This window comes from Helicoverpa armigera, chromosome 5 (assembly GCF_030705265.1).
Source record: "Helicoverpa armigera isolate CAAS_96S chromosome 5, ASM3070526v1, whole genome shotgun sequence".
Lineage (NCBI taxonomy): Eukaryota > Metazoa > Arthropoda > Insecta > Lepidoptera > Noctuidae > Helicoverpa > Helicoverpa armigera.
In genome coordinates this window covers 1597140-1614413 of record NC_087124.1, presented here as the reverse complement: position 1 = coordinate 1614413, position 17274 = coordinate 1597140, and the positions used below count along the sequence as shown (strand labels likewise).

The window sequence follows — 17274 nt, the reverse complement described above, 5'->3', positions numbered from 1 at the left end:
CCAAAATGTTAAGATACATTTGGTATATTTTTTTCGTCAGTTAGTTATTGAATCAAAACTTATTCAAAGAAAATAAGTCATTAGCTATAGGGACCTACTACTAAAAAAATTGTTTGCTTACTTGCAGGAACCACCGGACCTATATGAAAATTTCAAGTAGATATCTATTAAATAGCGTTTTATCGAGCTTATAGGTTTTTTTATACAGGCACGCCATTTAGTTCTCACGAGATGCAGGTAACCCTACTAACGTAAGCTAGTGATAACATAACTAATTATAAAACACCCCTTACGTGACATTCACATACAAATTGTTTATACAGGTTAACGTTTGTAACATAAGCCTCAAGTTTCTCAGAAAATGGGTAACGTATGTATTTCTCTTCAGTATTTCGTCATTTACTCGAAAACGTACTTTTCGGTACTTACCGGTGTAATTATTAAAATGAGTTTCCTGTATCTAATTTTAGACTGTCAACATACTTTATTTTGAGGCCGACTGTATAAGCCAAACAAATTCTTAACTGAAGTTTTCAATTTGTATGTTGACTTAATTTTCATTGAGTAAAAGTCTTATTAAAGTCATATTTTCAGTAAATCTATACCAATATCATAAAGTTAAAGAGTTTATTTGTTAGAGGGCGGTAATCTCAGAAACTTTGGATCCAATTTGAAAAATTATTTTAGTGTTAGATACCTTATTAATTAAGTAAAGCTGTAATTTACCCTTTGAAGACACCAGCAAAATTAGTTTTCCTATTTATAAACTAAAACTACTACTACTACTTTATTCACCACAATCAATATCAAAATTGAATTTCGTCACTATTTTCTTTCTAAACAAGTTCCATTCCTATATCCCTTTCCTTGAACTACACCAAACAAACAAAACTCTTCAATTTTACAATATTAGTATAGATTATAACAACTATTCGTACAGGAATTGCTTTATTAGTATAACAACTACACTGTACTACGTATTACCATAGATAAATACCACATTATTTGAACCGAAAACAAAGCCTTAGGGATTTCTGGAAATTATTCTGTAGGTACGGATATTATGCGTAGGAATTATTATTATAAATAACTAACTGCTTCTCACAATTTCACCCACGTTGATTTTTAGGGTTCTGTACCCAAAGGGTAAAACGGGATCTATCCAACTAAACGGTCTATCAGTAGGCTGTATCTCATTAACCGTAATAGAGAGTTGAAGTTTTCACAAAAATATTATACATATTTCTGTTGCCGATTTATCAACAAATACTGAACACTAAAATAAAATTAAATATTTTGGGGGCTCCCATACAACAAAAGTGTTTTTGTTTGCTCATTTTAAATAATGGTACGGAACCCTGCGTGCGCGAGTCCTACTCGCACTTGGCCGGTTTTACAATGATGAAAAAGAAACAAGATTTCACAAAAAAAAGTACTTTTATTTCAACAATGCGTTTCATCCTTCCTTAACTATAGGTTTATTAACATTTTCAACAACAGTCAAACATTTTTACAAATCTAATTAAAACTGTACAAAATAAATAAATTATTTGACATAAACACAACATGTCTGATCCTTGGCGCAGTCCGTAGCTTCGCTTATTCTCAGAGATATAGGACATTTGAAAAAGCTCGAAACGCACTCGCCACCTTTCGACGAACACCTCATTTCAACTAGGGCTGAAAAAAGAAAAAATATATTAACTACATGTATTGGGAAACTTAAAACTTAGCTATCTTTGGTAGTTCAGAAAGTTTAATATATTTGGACAATAACATTCAAATTGCGTGAGTGCTAACACTTCGCTTTTTGTATTCAAAAAGTTCTTGAAATAAATGACAAGCCAAACTCGATGGTTAATGAGCTACGTACATAATAATATATGAACAGGACGCCTCAACTTCTAGAAATACTCGTCATATTTTTCGTACACAAGAGCATTCTGAAATGTAAAAAAATGGACCAAATGGATAACATATTTTTGAGGGATCGTTCAAAAGAGTAATCGTGACCCTAGGTGGTGGTGGGTAGTATCGTGGTTCTAGGAGGAACAAAAGTGGGTTTTCACTATACATACTACAATATTTTGACTAAGTATAGTCCACGCCACTAACTCAAGATCTAGGGTTCGATTCCCGGTTCGCGCCGAAATCGCTTTGTACATTTTAGAAACTTTCACAAAGCAGCCCGGAGCCTTAAAGTTGGTGATTGATACACCCGTGTATCGGAGAGCACGTAAGCCTCGGTCTTGCTCCTGACCTCTCTCCGTCTCTCTCTGTCGGATTGGATTCTCATCGGGCTATGAGAGTGAAGGAATAGTGGGAGCACCTGTGTCTGCGCAAATGCTTGTACGCTTTAATATGTCCTGCGCAGTTGGCTACTGTCCTTATACGAGATCAGCTGCCGTAGCCGATAATCGGCTAGAACTTTCTGTCGGTCTTGAGTCGTGGCGCGTACTATAGATGTAAACTTGAGAACCAAATACAATAGGTTATCATAGTCAAAGCAATTGAATAGACGGCAGTTGTGCCTAAGAATTATATAAGTTATTATAATATTATAATAACATTGAATTCGAGCGATGTCAATATTCTTAATAATACCCAGGTTATAGTTATAACAAATATGAAAGAGGTTAGTTTCCCACAAAAACATTCAGATGCTGGTGTTATAGCTCAACTAATAATACCTAGACTAAACAGAGATCTTAAATATAGTGAAATTAAAAGTTAAATATAGAGACAAAATATAGCCCATCCTCGGTACAGGTAGTGTACCAACCTAAGAGTGAAAGAATTATTCAACTTGTTTCAGCAGTTGAGGAGCCTATTTAATTCAAGCAGTCAAATCTTTCCGAATTACATATATATTGACTAGCTTCCACCCGCGGCTTCGCCCGCGTGATGGTGTGTTAATAAAAAGTATCCTATGTTCATTCTAGTAAAACCAAGTATATGTGTAAAAAGTTTCTTGATGATGGGTTAAGTAGTTTTTGTGTGAAAGCGTAGCAAAGAAGCAGACTTTCGCATTTACAATATAAGTAGGATAGAAGTAAACTTAAATTAAAATCAGTTTAAAGCACCGAAAGCCCATAAAAAAGAACAATTAAAAACTTAAAAACTTACTATAGACTTACTTGGTCTGCAGCACTCCATCCCATGTTCTTGTTGTACGGGGCACAATCCTTTAGCACTGACCTTCGTGCCTTTAGGGCAAGCCACCGATCTGGCGCAAGTACCACCCACCACCATACAGGGCAACTCGAAGAATGGGGCATTGCCCGCTGAAATGACATTGGAAATGTAAGAAGATTAAGCTAATATCTATAGGTACTAATCTTATAATAGTGAAGAGGTAATTTGTTCATTTGAACGGGCGTGAAAAATATTTCAGTGGTATAACCTATTTATTGGCGAAAGCTACAGGATCACGGAGTAAGGAATCTACATAATACTTTTGAACCAGGCGCGCAGAGTCGTTGCCACGAGTCGAGGGTTTAACCGGTGGTGGGAGCAAGTTATATCTGAGAGAGAATGCTAACGTTATATCTGTACTGTGATGTTTATGAGCAAGCCATAAGATGGTAAAATCTTAAAAAATACACATCTGATAATTGTACAATTTTTCCTGTCCCATAAAAATAAACCTTGAGACTCCTCTTAGAACAGACACATAAAAAAATATTTATTGTTCTAGAAATTTCTTAGTAAGAACATCTTCATTCAAGTAGGTATTATGCAACATTCATGTTTAACTAACCTAGTTAACCAGTTACATTGAGCAATGTTTGTAAACAAACCCTTATTTGTAATGCTGATTATTTATCGATACATTTCATAACGAAGTAAATAAAAGATAAATTCTTCAAGAGTAGTTTAAATAAGTAACTAAAAAAAAACTTGAAGCCGCGTAAATAATGGCTTGTTTGAGCACAGTACAAGGAAAAGTCTACGAAATTAATATTTGACTTGGTCCTTAGCCTTCATCTAATTTCAAAGTTTGAAACTCAAAAAAACTTACAACTCGCAGCCGCATCTTCAAACTCCTCATTCAGAACCGACACACCGTAATTTATCAAAGACACTAAAATCACAATTTTGAAGAACATTTTTGACCGACTTCCCAAAAAGAAGGTTCTTCGTGTAACACGACCTCTCTTGTCTAACTTGCTAAGACGAATGGATTACTTACTGCAAATAACTGGTATAAGTTGATCAATATAACATATATGTCGTGAGAAATGATAACCTTCATATATTACACATCCTGTATTATCTTATGATTACGACACGTTATAAAGGATGTTTTAATTTGACAAAGGTTTTTGAGGAAGGTTAAGACAATGGTGAGATATTCATAGGTTTAGATATGAGTAACGTTAATGTTAGGTATGTCTAAAAATATTATACTCACATGCCTACTTTTGTCAGCATCCGTCTAGCCGTTATATGTCGATCATAGTTTTACATGGATTGACTGACCATCTGACCTCTTCAATCCAGTTACCTAGGCAACCTGATACACCAATTGTTAAGACTGGTCATTAGAATAGACTTTCTGGCTTCTGACTACCCTTAACGACTGCCAAAGATGTACAAATAAGTGTATTTCTTCGGCATTCACTTCTTTATTATTTTTATCTAATAAGAATAATTAGTTTTAGAAAAGACATCATTGATTTTTAGGAACGTGCTAAATACCAGCTGTGTCTCAGAGGATTCCACAGATAGTACAGTTTTCCAACTATCAGCCCACTACGTTTCGTCTAAACCAGCTAAGTCTTTCCTGAGCATTTCACAAAGCAAACATACATATACGAAAATCAGAGTTTAAAAATTGAACTCACTTTTATTTAATACAGAATTAAAGTTGAATGGCTTAGTAATTAGTAACAGTAAGTCAACATGCTTGTTTACTAACTGTCACATAATTACTTGGACAAGAAACGTTTTGTATGTAGGCGTAAAGCTAGTTCTGTACGATCATTGAACTTAAGATCTAATTATCTAGACACACGGCAGTGTGTCCGCCAAGTTCGAGCAAAAAAAGCGACACACCGGCCGTGGGTTATATTACACGAACCATTTCGGGCCAAATTCGAACACCCTGTAACTCAAAATCTATTTTATTTACGCATATCAAATTTCAAGTATCTGTTGAGACCCCGTCACTTATCTAAAATACAAAATTTCATTAATATACCTATTGTAGGTCTTGAGATATTGACGTCAGAAAATCGCTATTTTTACTATACACTCACTGACTGACTGACTGACTGACTCACTCATCAAAAACCTAGACCACTTCCAATGGTCGTATTGACTTGAAATTTGGCATGGAGGTAGGTCTTTATGTCAAGGTAAAGGGAAAAATCTGAAAATGGTCAAGTGTGAGTCGGTTTTAAAATAATGAAGGTGTTTTATACCCCTAAGGAACTAAAACGAACTAAATTTATCTATATTTATATAATATATCTTCGAATGGTCGTACCGATCTGAAATTCGTTACAAAGGTTTGTATTTAGTCAAAGTAAAGTAAAAATCTGAAAACGGCCAAGTGTGAGTCACTTTCGAAAATAACGAATGTGTAACTTTGATCCACAAACATAATATATGATAACATGTCATGTCAGTCAGTTGGTAAATCTAGTTCATTTCTTTGTAAGAAGCGTGTATATTAAAAAATCTGAAAGATAGTATAAATGAGTCATTTCCTAAACTAACTTAGTCATATGAAAAAAATAAAATAAACAACCTTACAAAAATAAATGAAATCCCACCCAAAACAAAAATGTGAAAGACTGCCAAGTTCGATAATATGGGAACGCTTCGCCTATAAAAGAAGTGAGATCTGAATAAGTACCAAGTTCCATACACATACCTCAGTTAAAAATAGTTACTTTTTAATGATGTTACTTGGCAAGTTTTAATAGAAAATTAAATACTTGATTCATTGCATTTAGTAGGTTTATAACAAGGTGTGTGAAAACTTGCCAAGTAGCATCATTAAAAAGTAACTATTTTTAACTGAGGTATGTGTATGGAACTTGGTACTTATTCAGATCTCACTTCTTTTATAGGCGAAGCGTTCCCATATTATCGAACTTGGCAGTCTTTCACATTTTTGTTTTGGGTGGGTACTTGTATACCTGATGTCCCTGATCTCGATAGCAAATATAGGATAGATATTATATCCTTTCATAGATGACAGGTAAAACAGGACCCTAATAGGACTTCGGTGGGTGTCTGTCGGTCACCAGAATGTATCTTAGGAACTGTGATAGTTACAGACTGTAAATAAACTATAGAATATTATATAGTCTGGGAATTTTCAATGAAAGGCTTTATTTACATTTTTACTTTAAGTTGACAGAACTGGTGGATGATTAGTTGATTAAACTTTATCATCATCATCAGCCTTTCGCAGTCCACTGCTGGACATACGCCTCTCCAAGTGCCCGTGAATCCAAGTGATCGATTTCCGGCTGATTAAACTTACTTGAAATAAAAATAAAAATACATCTTAAGTGCATAATTTACTAAACAGCCCGTATTAGTAATTACAAAGTCTTTCTGACTAAAATAAAAACTAAAAATAAAGTTAAACATATAATTATTCAGACTCTAAAATCCTTAAAACTCAAAACAAAAAGCCGTCAAAATTTTGCCTCATTAAAATCTTGTACCACTACCAAGCAAAACTCCAGTCTTAAAACACCATTATGTAATCTCAGAGCTTATATAAAAAGATGACTCAGTTGATCATTAAGAGTGACTTCACACTGCAAACTTTTAGTCGGCCGATAGCTCATAAATCAGTATTAAGATGGTAGTACGCCTATTACAAAGATCAGGTATTTAGCCGGTATCAGACTGACTGAAAACATCATCATCTCCGGAACCTTTTCCCAACTATGTTGGGGTCGGTTTCCAGTCTAACCAGATGCAGCTGAGTACCAGTGTATTACAAGATGCGACTGAATCCGACCTCCTCAACCCAGTTACCTGGGCAACCCAATACCTCTTAGTAAGACTGGTATCAGCCCAGACTGGTCCTGACTACCCATAATGACTGCCAAGGATGTTCAATGACAGCCGGGACCTACAAAATATACTTAGAAACTACATACAGAGTTAGAAAAGTTGCATTGGTACTTGCCTGACTTGGAATGCAACCCACGCACTCACACTTGAGAGGTTGTTTCTTTTCAAACTATTCCACCACGGCTTTTGGAACAGGATTTTGATCAAGATTTTCTTTTTAAAAAATGTTGTCAACTATCGGCCGACTGTTTAGTCTCCAGTTTGCGGGTGCTAAGCGAGAGTTGCTGACTAATCCTGACCTACATTAACGGACGGTCTTTACATGGTAACAGATTTGAACGGTGTCCTCAAGACTCCTTACGCAGCTCGATGTTGACATAATGGGTTATTTGCGGGCCATTCCTTTAAGTGAAGGTGAATTTATTTATTTGGAATTTCCTAGTGACGAATGTGACTGATATTAAGGTCTCAAGCTGTATTAGGTAAGCCTAAGTATTAGGATTATGATGATGAAGGTCACAACTTGATAATAGTTCAATAGTGGATCATGAATAATCATGATTCTAATCCTGCCAGGCATCACTTCTAATCTCGCCAAAGAATATGTTAAAGTATGTTCGGACGTTGACTGTATAATAGTCAATGCCACTACTACACATACATGTTGACTGCCTCGTTGGTCTAGCTGTCGCAAGTGCGGCTGCTGAGCACGAGGTCTCGGGTTCGATTCCCGAGTCGGGCCGAAATCGCTTTGTGGGTTTTAGAAGACTTTCACAAAGCAGCCCGGAGCCTGGAAGCTGGTGATTGATACACCCGTGCATCGGAGAGCACGTAAATGTCGGTCCTGCGCCTGATCTCTTTCCGGTCGTGTCGGATTACCGTCCCATCGGGCTATGAGAGTTAAGGAATAGTGAGTGCGCCTATGTCTGCGCAAATGCTCGTGCACTATAATTATGTCCTGCGTAGTTGGCTAATCTCCTTACATGAGAACAGCCGCCGTAGCCGATAATCGGCTAGGAGGACATCAATAGTCAATTCAAAGATATTGGCCGAATTAAATAAAAATTCAAAGATGAGTATTGATGAGCCATCAAGTACCTAATACCGAACTCATTAAGTAGAATATCTCAATAATTTACTGTGTTAAATTAAAAATGAATGGTGAAACGCATTACAATCCCAATTCATTTACAATCATCAGAAAAATATTACTTATACAGCATAAAGGCGTTGCAAACAGATTCGTAATTCGATTTTGTGGCCGAGCAAAATATTACGTGTCCCAAAAGTTAATGATGACCATGGAGAACAAAATAACTGGCGGAGGTGCCATAAAGCAAAGTATCCTAAGAAAGCAGCGCGCCAAAATGCGGGTCTTCGAGGAACGTTACTAGCTCCACCCTTACACGCCTTCTATAGAACCCGCTCATTATTTTAAAGAACAATCTTTGACAGATGCATCTCGATTTGACAAAGAATGAGAACGCCTCGTTAGTTCCAACTGATCCCACCTGCCGTTCGTTACTTCGGCCTACAATCGTATCTGCTTGGCCTAATTGAGTTATGGAATCTCCGCACATCTTTTTTTAATCCATGATGATGACATTTTCATATTCAATATTGAAAATATTCACGAGATAATTATGTACTTTATGATGATTTCCATTGGTTATCCTGCTTATGTGATTGCGTGAATATTAAATGTTTTACATTTAGCATGTTGTAGACAGATGAAATTGTGTGGTTTTATGTTCTAAATGGATTTGATTTCTATTTGACTAGTATGGTGTTTTAGTGATAGATACAAATGGATATTGTTATATTATTGCACTATAGATATTTCAGCCACAAGCGTTTGCGTTGACACAGATGCACTCTCTTTTCTCTCTCTCTTATAGTTCGATGGAATGGCAATCCAACACGATTGAGAGATCATCAGCAGAGATCGACATTTATGCACTCGTCGAAGCATTTCTTTCACATTATAATATTAGCAAAGGCATTATAATTATTATAAATCTAAATGTTGCATATGACGTGAATCCTGCTAATTTACCTCTAACTGGAAGTATAACACAATATATTATTGTCTTTCATCCACGTCAATAATGTTTCGAGTTCATTGTATCGAGGGACTCAACTTCAAGCTATCTAACTCTGAAGCTTTACCGTACAGAGGACCGGTGGGAGATCGCGGAAACTGTATCCTGTATTCTAAAACTAGTTGGGATATACTGATTGTTGTGATATACGCTTGAAAGGGTTTTTTTCGTCAATTTAGGCAGTGTTAGTAGCTACTTTTTGATGGCAAATGGCAAAATTTCGAAAGTTTCAGTATCAACTTAGTCTGTAACAATTATAAATTTTTATGTACTTCAGATCCTACAATGTCATAGAACAATGTCTTTTGTACGTCTTTTTTACAATTTACGGTTACATGACCTTGAGTACAGTGAGACATCGGTCACAGCGGCTGTTCTCTCTAAGGCGAACACAAGCGTATGATATTAGTAAAATTAGCTAAAAGAAATAAAACAAAAGGAAATCTTTTAAAACATTTTTTTTAATACAATAAACTTTTCCTTAGTAATATAACTGTACTTGAGAGCGTTGGGGGCATTTAAACACTTTGGGAAGGCATCTTCCTTTGTTTAAACAGCACATGCTCTTTCTTTTTTCTGAAACAGATGAATAAGATTTTGGTTAGACTGCTTACGGTACGTCCTATGTGAGCGATTTGGATGCGAACGCGAAGCGGCGCGGTGTGACGTGAAAATAACATACTATCGATTTCCCACGTGAGTTATCGCGGTTCTATTTTTGAATTCGCTTCGGATCGCTACGCATTCGCGTTCGCGTTGATTTGCCCATGCAGGACGCACCCTTAGTATGGAATAACAGTGGTAGCGGGGCAGAAACGCTTGCGGGTAACGAAAACACATAGTTTTCACTGTGGTTCCCGCTCACACACCCCGCTCGCACTTGGTGCGCCTATTGTAAGACCATATTTGTGCTACCCGGTAGGGAATTTTGGTACTCGTCCCACTCGCTGCCTATGCAATTGCAAACTTAGAGAGGCAAAAACTTGAAACTATTACACAGATTTTTCTAACCCTACATTAACACACATTTTAATCATAAACAACAACACTGTCTACATTCTGTAAGTAACTTCAGTCTAAATGCAACTGTCATCCTTCTCATCTAAATAAAGGCTATGTAAGATTTAGTTTTATTAGACCTTATTCTCACAGAGACATCCTAAGACCTCCAATTCCAAAATCCACCAAAAATACTTGTTACATATTATGTAGATTTTTACTAAGTAGTACTTACGAGGCACACAGCACTCCATGACTTGTTCCAGGTGTTCAGGGCACAAACCCTTGTGATTCACCCCCGTGCCAGGAGGACACGTGTCTTTTAGTGCACAGAAACCTCGCAACCGTACGCATGGCTGTTCGAAGAAAGGTGACTTTCTTACTGGAAGAAAATTTTAATCTTTTGACTTATAATGATCTCTATTTATTTGAAGTATCAGAATCTCTGTCTTGTCGCGGTTGCACGCCAAAAGAATCTCATCATCATCATCATCATCATCTCAGCCATAGGACGTCCACTGCTGAACATAGGCCTCCCCCTTAGATCTCCACAGATACCTGTTGGAGGCGACCTGCATCCAGCGTCTTCCGGCGACCTTTATACGGTCGTCTGTCCGCCTTGTTGGTGGACGTCTAACGCTGCGCTTGCTAGTCCAAACGGGTCAGGTCAAAAGGTTCTGTACCAATTTAAATGAAAGTTACACAGATAATCTAGAGCCTGAGACAGGGCGTAGACTGCTTTTTATTTAGCTGAGAAAAGCAGCTCCCTCACAGTCTGTCAATTCAACCCCATCCCGTGAGAACATTTCGCGCAACCAGAAAAAAGGATTGTCACTTCAACTACATCATGCGGGAAATACTAAGCGCACCAATTTATAAAGTAGCATATATAACTTTTCTTGAAAAACACGCTAGGTACCTACTTAACATAGAAAGATTTTTTCAAACAAAAAAAACTCTTCAGTTTTATAATTACTACTACCAAAGATAGATATCTTACCACTATACCAGGTTTTGACCCTCGCTGTATGCCAAACCGAACACCACAAACTATTCACAATTAAAGAAAAACAAATGAAACGGAAAAACATTTCCTAGTCTAACCAGGTCACTTTACCGAGGTAGAAAGATTACTGGGTCAGTAAGTAGAAAAATACTGGTCTATCCATATGATTGTTTATAATTGTTAATAAATACATCAGTCAGTGTTTACTTCCTTATTCATAAACTTTGATTGATAATAGAATAGCTTGTTTTAAAAGAAAGAATAAATGGTCTATATGACATCACCCATTCTTGGGTGACTATATACCATAGATGCTATATCCCTATTAATATCATACATGCCAAAGTAACTCTGTCTGTCTGTTACGCTTTCACGTCTAAACCACTGAACCGATTTTAATAAAATTTGGTACAGAGATAAAGTTGACCTTGATTAAAAGAACATAGGATAGTTTTTATCCCGGACTTTTGAGTTCTCTTGGAAACGCATTATACCGAAATCGAGGCGGGCGAAATCACGGGCGGAAGCTAGTTATCATCTATAATGCTTCTTTTGTTTATTCAACTCAGGTTATAATTTATAAGGTCGTTCAAAATAACTTCATTTTTGTAAGCACAACCTTGAAATAATTGCTATAGAATGAGTATGGAATGTAAAAATACGAATCCTAGAAGAACCCTTTTGTACCACGAATTAAAGAGAGATCATTTGACGAAATTAAAAAATAAAACGAAAAATTATAGATCAACTTCATTTATTTTCCAAATTTTCTTACCAACTTAACCAATAAAAAAACCAACTATTGTAAAAAAATCTTTATTAGATAAAAAAAAAACTAGACAAAAATAAAATACAATAACATATAACACAAAACAAATAATTTTAACTTATAACAAAAACCAGAACTAGGTGCATCTGTAGGCGTTCTATTTACATGTCAGATCTTAATTTGAAGCCTGAGTTTGACTTCCAAACAAAAAGTTTCCATTTGACTTCCAACCTTAAAATTACTTTAAAAAAGTTTCAACAAGAACCAGCTACGGCTTTTTTTCAAGGCGTGATTTCCCCCTTCGTAAGCAGCATATTTCGTCATACCCACATCCAGTGGCGTCTTCTGATAACAAGTAACTTGGGCATGTGACAGACAATGGGATGCATTCACCCATTTGAGTTCGACATCCCATTACCCCCTTTACTGGAACAAAGTTCTTCTTTAACAAGAGTATTTGTTTAACCAAGGTTTTCAGTGACAAAAGTATTATTATCTTCAAAGATGTCACTTACAGCGTTTTCACACTAGCGGATTCTTGTGTGTGTTTACATAAAACAATTGACATCTTGTACGGAAGATGACGTTTAACAAAGCGCGACCGATTTTTGCCGCCGGTATGTGTCGTGCGTATAAAAACCGTGCGACAAATATCCGCTAGTGTGAAAACACTGTTGAAATTCTATTTACCAAATCGGAGAAATAATAAAATGTTTGGAAAGCTTAGAATAGTTACTAGAGCTCGTTGTGAAAGACGTAATTACAATCTTAGTTGTTATACTGCTTTGTTTTGGCGTGAGAAATTATGGTGATTATTACAGGTTGTTGATAAGGCCCAATCAAATCAAAGCCTACAGTGGCATAGTTCTGATTTTCATAATCATTTTATTTACTTAATCTTATCAATAAAATTCAAAAATTTTGATTAGCAGGTGTCGGTCCAATTCTGGATTTCCATACTCGATCCTCCTTCCATTTACCTGTTTACCAATTTATCGATGATTACAAATACGTAAAAACCATACTATATAAGTTCGTAAATGAAAAAGCTTTTCATGGCATGTACAGGGTACGTCTCAACCATTTTTTATGAAGTTTGATATGCCGACTGAAATCTGGGAAAAGATAAAAGAAGTATAATTTATCAAAGAACATGTGGAAGACTGAGAGGTTGAAACAAGAAACAGTTAGTTTCCTACAAGGTTGAATTTTGGTGCAAGGATTTAACCTATTAAATTGTGAGTTTCCTACCAAAACACAGCAGTATATTGCCTTCCTTCAACAAAATAAATGAGAGCGACAAAACTCATGACTGTACGCATAGATTTCTCAAAACTTTCACAACGAGCTCCGTATCAGAATCAACAAAAATTACACCAAAATTTTACCTTGCCAAACTGCATGCTTCTTATTTCAAAAAAGGCATACATGAAGAGGAACTCACGGGGTCTGCAGCATTCTACGCCTATGCGCTGCTGTTCAGGACATAGGCCTCTTTGACCCACCTTCGTCCCAGGAGGACAGGCGAAAGATTGCGCGCATGTACCTCCTATGCGCATGCATGGTATCTCGAAGAATGGGGCTTTTCCAGCTGTAATTTTAAGACATAAATAATTGGCATTACAATTCTGTTTGAGTTAACCTTACAACAATATTCGGACATGCAAGTTAATTTGTTTTGAGCGAGCACAAAGTCTGTCTTATGACGTTTAAGACAGCACTTTCACACTGACAGATTCTTGTCAAAACTGGGTGCATTCCTAGCGGTAAAATTTTCGCGCGGCAGTAGGCAAATCTAAATCATTCGTTTCGTCGTCGTAGTTGTCAATTGTTTTCTGACGCTCTTACAAACCAAGCATTGTCACTCAAAAACACTGAGTGAAAAATCCGTTAGTGTGAATGCGCTCATACTATACAATATCTACCTTTAAAGAACCTATATCAATGAGCAAAAAAGGGCAAAAATTATTACCAAAAAGTCACTGCCACTTATTGGCAAGACTATGCTTATGAAATTAAACTGCCTATCACAGTGCAAAGAAACGATGTTAAAATTACCTCCGTATATCTCAACTTCGTTCAGATCCCAAACAGCAGAACAGAAACAATTCACAACGAGCAAAAGATAACATATCTTGAGCAACATTTTGAGTGCGACCGCTCCCATCCAAAATTGATAGTTGAATGAATACGTTCCCAAAATAGTAAACTATGTTTGCTCTTAGACTATCAAAGGTTCGTGAGAAAGATTTTCATCATCTTCCTTTCGAGACCCATTGTTCGTTAGTTGAAACTATCTTATTTGAAACACTCTCTAGTAGCTATAGAAGGTGTTAAATATTTTTTTCAGATATTGACTTGTGACATCACCTTGTACTGAAGAATAAGGAAACGTGTTTTTCTTTATAAAATTACACTGATTTAAGAGATAGGATGAAAGTCATCAGATCTTTCAAGCCATTCGATCTTTGTTTCCTTCATAACTGTTTAAATATTGTTTTTGTTTTCCATTGCTCCATCCAGTTTTTTTGACTGAGATTAATTTCTTTCTGAAGTAAGAAAAAAACCATTGGGCTGTTCTAACAGAAAAAAGGTTTGATCCTTCTGAGCCCAATCAAGGACTAAAAATCATGATGATTATAAGGTCCGACTTTATTGTAACATCCTGTACATCAATTTAACTGATACACTTAAAAAATTTCAATAAGTACTCTATTATAATAATAAGTCACCTTTCACACTCGTGAACCACTCTCAAAACTAAACGCAATAATATTTTAAGTTAATTATTATGTCAATAGTTCAGTCGCTTATCTAATTTCGATTAGAGTGGTTGTATTCCAGATGTTCTTCAAGATTTTTTGTTTGTCCTTACTTTCGAGTGTTTTGTGCAGCTCAAAAGTTACTGAACAGCCATCAGAAATGAGTGGGAACGGTATGTGGTTTTTGCTAAGAAATGATGTTACTGGAACTATTAATTATTAAAAAACGATTAATTAATCACTTTGCTTACAATTTTTCTGTTAAAGAAGAATAAGATATTTGCTTACAGTTTCCATTTTCAATTAAAGAGGAATAGGATACTTACATAGATGGGTACTCCGATAAATAATAATTATACATGTACAGTCAACTTCAGGTCAGTGGTAACAGTTTTATAGGAAAATTGTACTTATTACTGTTGAGTTAAGGTGCATTACAGTTTCCACTGATGTGCAGTCTACAGTTCTATTTTAGAAGTTAGGCTGCGTTCAAACTAAACAGACTGACAACCGCCGAATGACAGCGTCTATGCATATTACACATAACGTATCGTCGGTTAGATCTGTAGGAAAAAAATATATGCGTGGAAATACAATAAACTGCGTAACGCTCGCTCACATTCAGCGACATACAATCAGTTTCAATTGAACATAGCCTTAAAATCAAAACGTTTTCATCGAATAATTTTCTTTCAGCTGGCAAGGCTCCGTTCTTTGAGTTACCATGTATGCAAGCTGGTGGTATTTGTGCAAGAAGGTTCGCCTGTCCCCCCGGGAATATTGTTACGGAGATAGGATTATGTCCTGAACAACAACGGCAGGGTATGGAGTGCTGTAAACCTCGTAAGTAATTTATTATAATTATTTGGTTTCTCATTTGTTATAAGTGAGATCATCTGGCTTCCAGTCTAACTGAAAGCAGTTGAGTTCCAGTGTTTTAGGAGGAGCGACTGTCTATCTGACTTCTTCAACCCATTTAGCCAGGTAATTTTATACCCCTTAGACTCGGCTACCCGTAACGACTGCCAAAGATGTTCAAATTTCAGCCGAAGTGAAATATTGAAGAGTATTCAATAATGAAATCTTTTATTTTACAAGATGGCATGGCATATCTATGAAGTGTCGTTCTTGTAAATTGGTTGATCTAAACGTAAGCATAGTTCTTAAAATTGGTTTACGTTTATATACACGATACAAGAACACACACAATTTTGTCCAGTAATTAAGAAATCTTCTCATTACATCGAAATCACAAGAGCTTACCAGTTTTACCAGTTCCATTTTTTCGACACTTTATTTACAGGTTTCAGGTTGTGCAATAATACTTGTTGTTATTTTATTTGGAGTCCAGTGAACTTCATATTTTACTTTGTTGAAGTACGCTTATTATATTTTTGACTACTGTTACCTATATAACAATGTAACTTGTAAAGACCTATTATATTTTAACATATTGTGGTGTAGTTTCAGGAGGCTGGGGGATGTGGCGGTATTCAGACAGAATTACCAAAAGGCAAAATACTTTAAAACCACGGATCCCTGGATATCCCATAACCATTGCACATATTTAACGGAATTTATACACAAATTATATTGTAAAGGTATTTTGTTTTTTTTTGTAATCATGTTATCAATAAAGAAAAAAAACTTCGTTATTTTTTTATTTTCTAATCTTTTACTAGCCTAGAAAATGTACACTCTTGGCACTATGAACCATGTTGAATTCCTAAGCACTAAGCTATTTCATAATATAACAAGTTTGTACCCATTCAAAAATTAAGTAATTGCATAATCAGAAACAAATAAACCCGAATCCATGTAATTATAATTTATTTTCAATTTTATATTTCGTTAGCATAGTTACAAATTCTCGGATACTTCATACAAAATAACAAAAAATTAAACATCAAACAGGGACACAGCCCCCAGTAAAATAGTAAAGAATTTCACATAGCAACATTCCCCGAAAATAGCGCCAAAACTCTCAAATATTTCAATTTGCAGTTAGCAAAATGATATTTCTCTCACACTAGCATTAGGGACATTAGAATCTGGGCAGAAACGGCATTCATTTAGAAATCCAGATAATAGTTATTCTAATCTAGATTTAGCGCAGTTACGACCAAATCTAAGCTGAGAGATTTTAGTTGAAAATGCTAATGGTTCTCCTAGTTTTAGTTCTGTGTAGCCTTTTTCAAAAACAAAGAGAGTTTAGCTACTGATTTGCATAAAATGTGCTTTAAAAGGTGTTAAGCTGGCCACTAAATATATTAAGCACTTAGTCGCCTGTTATATTTTTGTTTTTAGTGGCTGGAGTGAATTCGTGCCTAACTGGAAGGTTATTCTATTTATTTATGAAAAGGATGATGGGTAAAATTGGCCGGTATATCCAATAAAAACCATTCGCATATCAAATGATAGCTTAGACCCTAAGCTTCATTTTTTGTTATGGGCACAACCTTGTAAACCACCGGAGAACGAAGATATGACACTTGATAGCATAGGACAGCCCATAGACTTGAACCACTTCATTGCATATGGGAGGGATGTTTAAGTGCATTATTATTGTCAATCATTGTCAAAACGAGTCAC

General features: G+C 35.9%; 1 protein-coding gene and 3 long non-coding RNA genes across 4 annotated transcripts; 1 reads left to right on the top strand and 3 right to left on the bottom strand.

Moving 5' to 3' along the window:
• Positions 1 to 1440: 1440 nt before the first annotated feature.
• LOC110380451 (U-scoloptoxin(19)-Sm1a) lies at positions 1441 to 4179 on the bottom strand. Its single transcript, XM_021340447.3, has 3 exons — positions 4022 to 4179; positions 3138 to 3284; positions 1441 to 1680 (listed from the first exon to the last, which is right to left on the bottom strand). Exons 1-3 carry the CDS (start codon positions 4107 to 4109, stop codon positions 1547 to 1549), a joined length of 369 nt encoding a protein of 122 aa, XP_021196122.2. The 5' UTR covers positions 4110 to 4179; the 3' UTR covers positions 1441 to 1546.
• Positions 4180 to 9630: 5451 nt separating this feature from the next.
• LOC110380454 (uncharacterized) lies at positions 9631 to 11247 on the bottom strand. Its single transcript, XR_002429819.3, has 3 exons — positions 11146 to 11247; positions 10381 to 10527; positions 9631 to 9722 (listed from the first exon to the last, which is right to left on the bottom strand). It is a non-coding gene; the product is annotated as an uncharacterized LOC110380454 (long non-coding RNA).
• A 793-nt stretch (positions 11248 to 12040) lies between these two features.
• LOC110380452 (uncharacterized) lies at positions 12041 to 14106 on the bottom strand. The gene is made up of 3 exons (XR_010276456.1): positions 13979 to 14106; positions 13365 to 13511; positions 12041 to 13035 (listed from the first exon to the last, which is right to left on the bottom strand). It is a non-coding gene; the product is annotated as an uncharacterized LOC110380452 (long non-coding RNA).
• Positions 14107 to 14671: 565 nt separating this feature from the next.
• On the top strand, positions 14672 to 16324 carry LOC126054988 (uncharacterized). The gene is made up of 3 exons (XR_007511182.2): positions 14672 to 14855; positions 15379 to 15525; positions 16147 to 16324. It is a non-coding gene; the product is annotated as an uncharacterized LOC126054988 (long non-coding RNA).
• Positions 16325 to 17274: the final 950 nt, after the last annotated feature.

Bases quoted from the DNA above. Each gene is read 5' to 3' on its own strand.
- LOC110380451 (XM_021340447.3), bottom strand. From the start codon at position 4,109: ATGTTCTTCAAAATTGTGATTTTAGTGTCTTTGATAAATTACGGTGTG. The intron at 3,285-4,021 runs GTAAGTTTTTTT...ATGTCATTTCAG, and splicing joins TGAAGATGCGGCTGCGAGTT to CGGGCAATGCCCCATTCTTC. The intron at 1,681-3,137 runs GTAAGTCTATAG...TTCTTTTTTCAG, and splicing joins GATGGAGTGCTGCAGACCAA to CCCTAGTTGAAATGAGGTGT.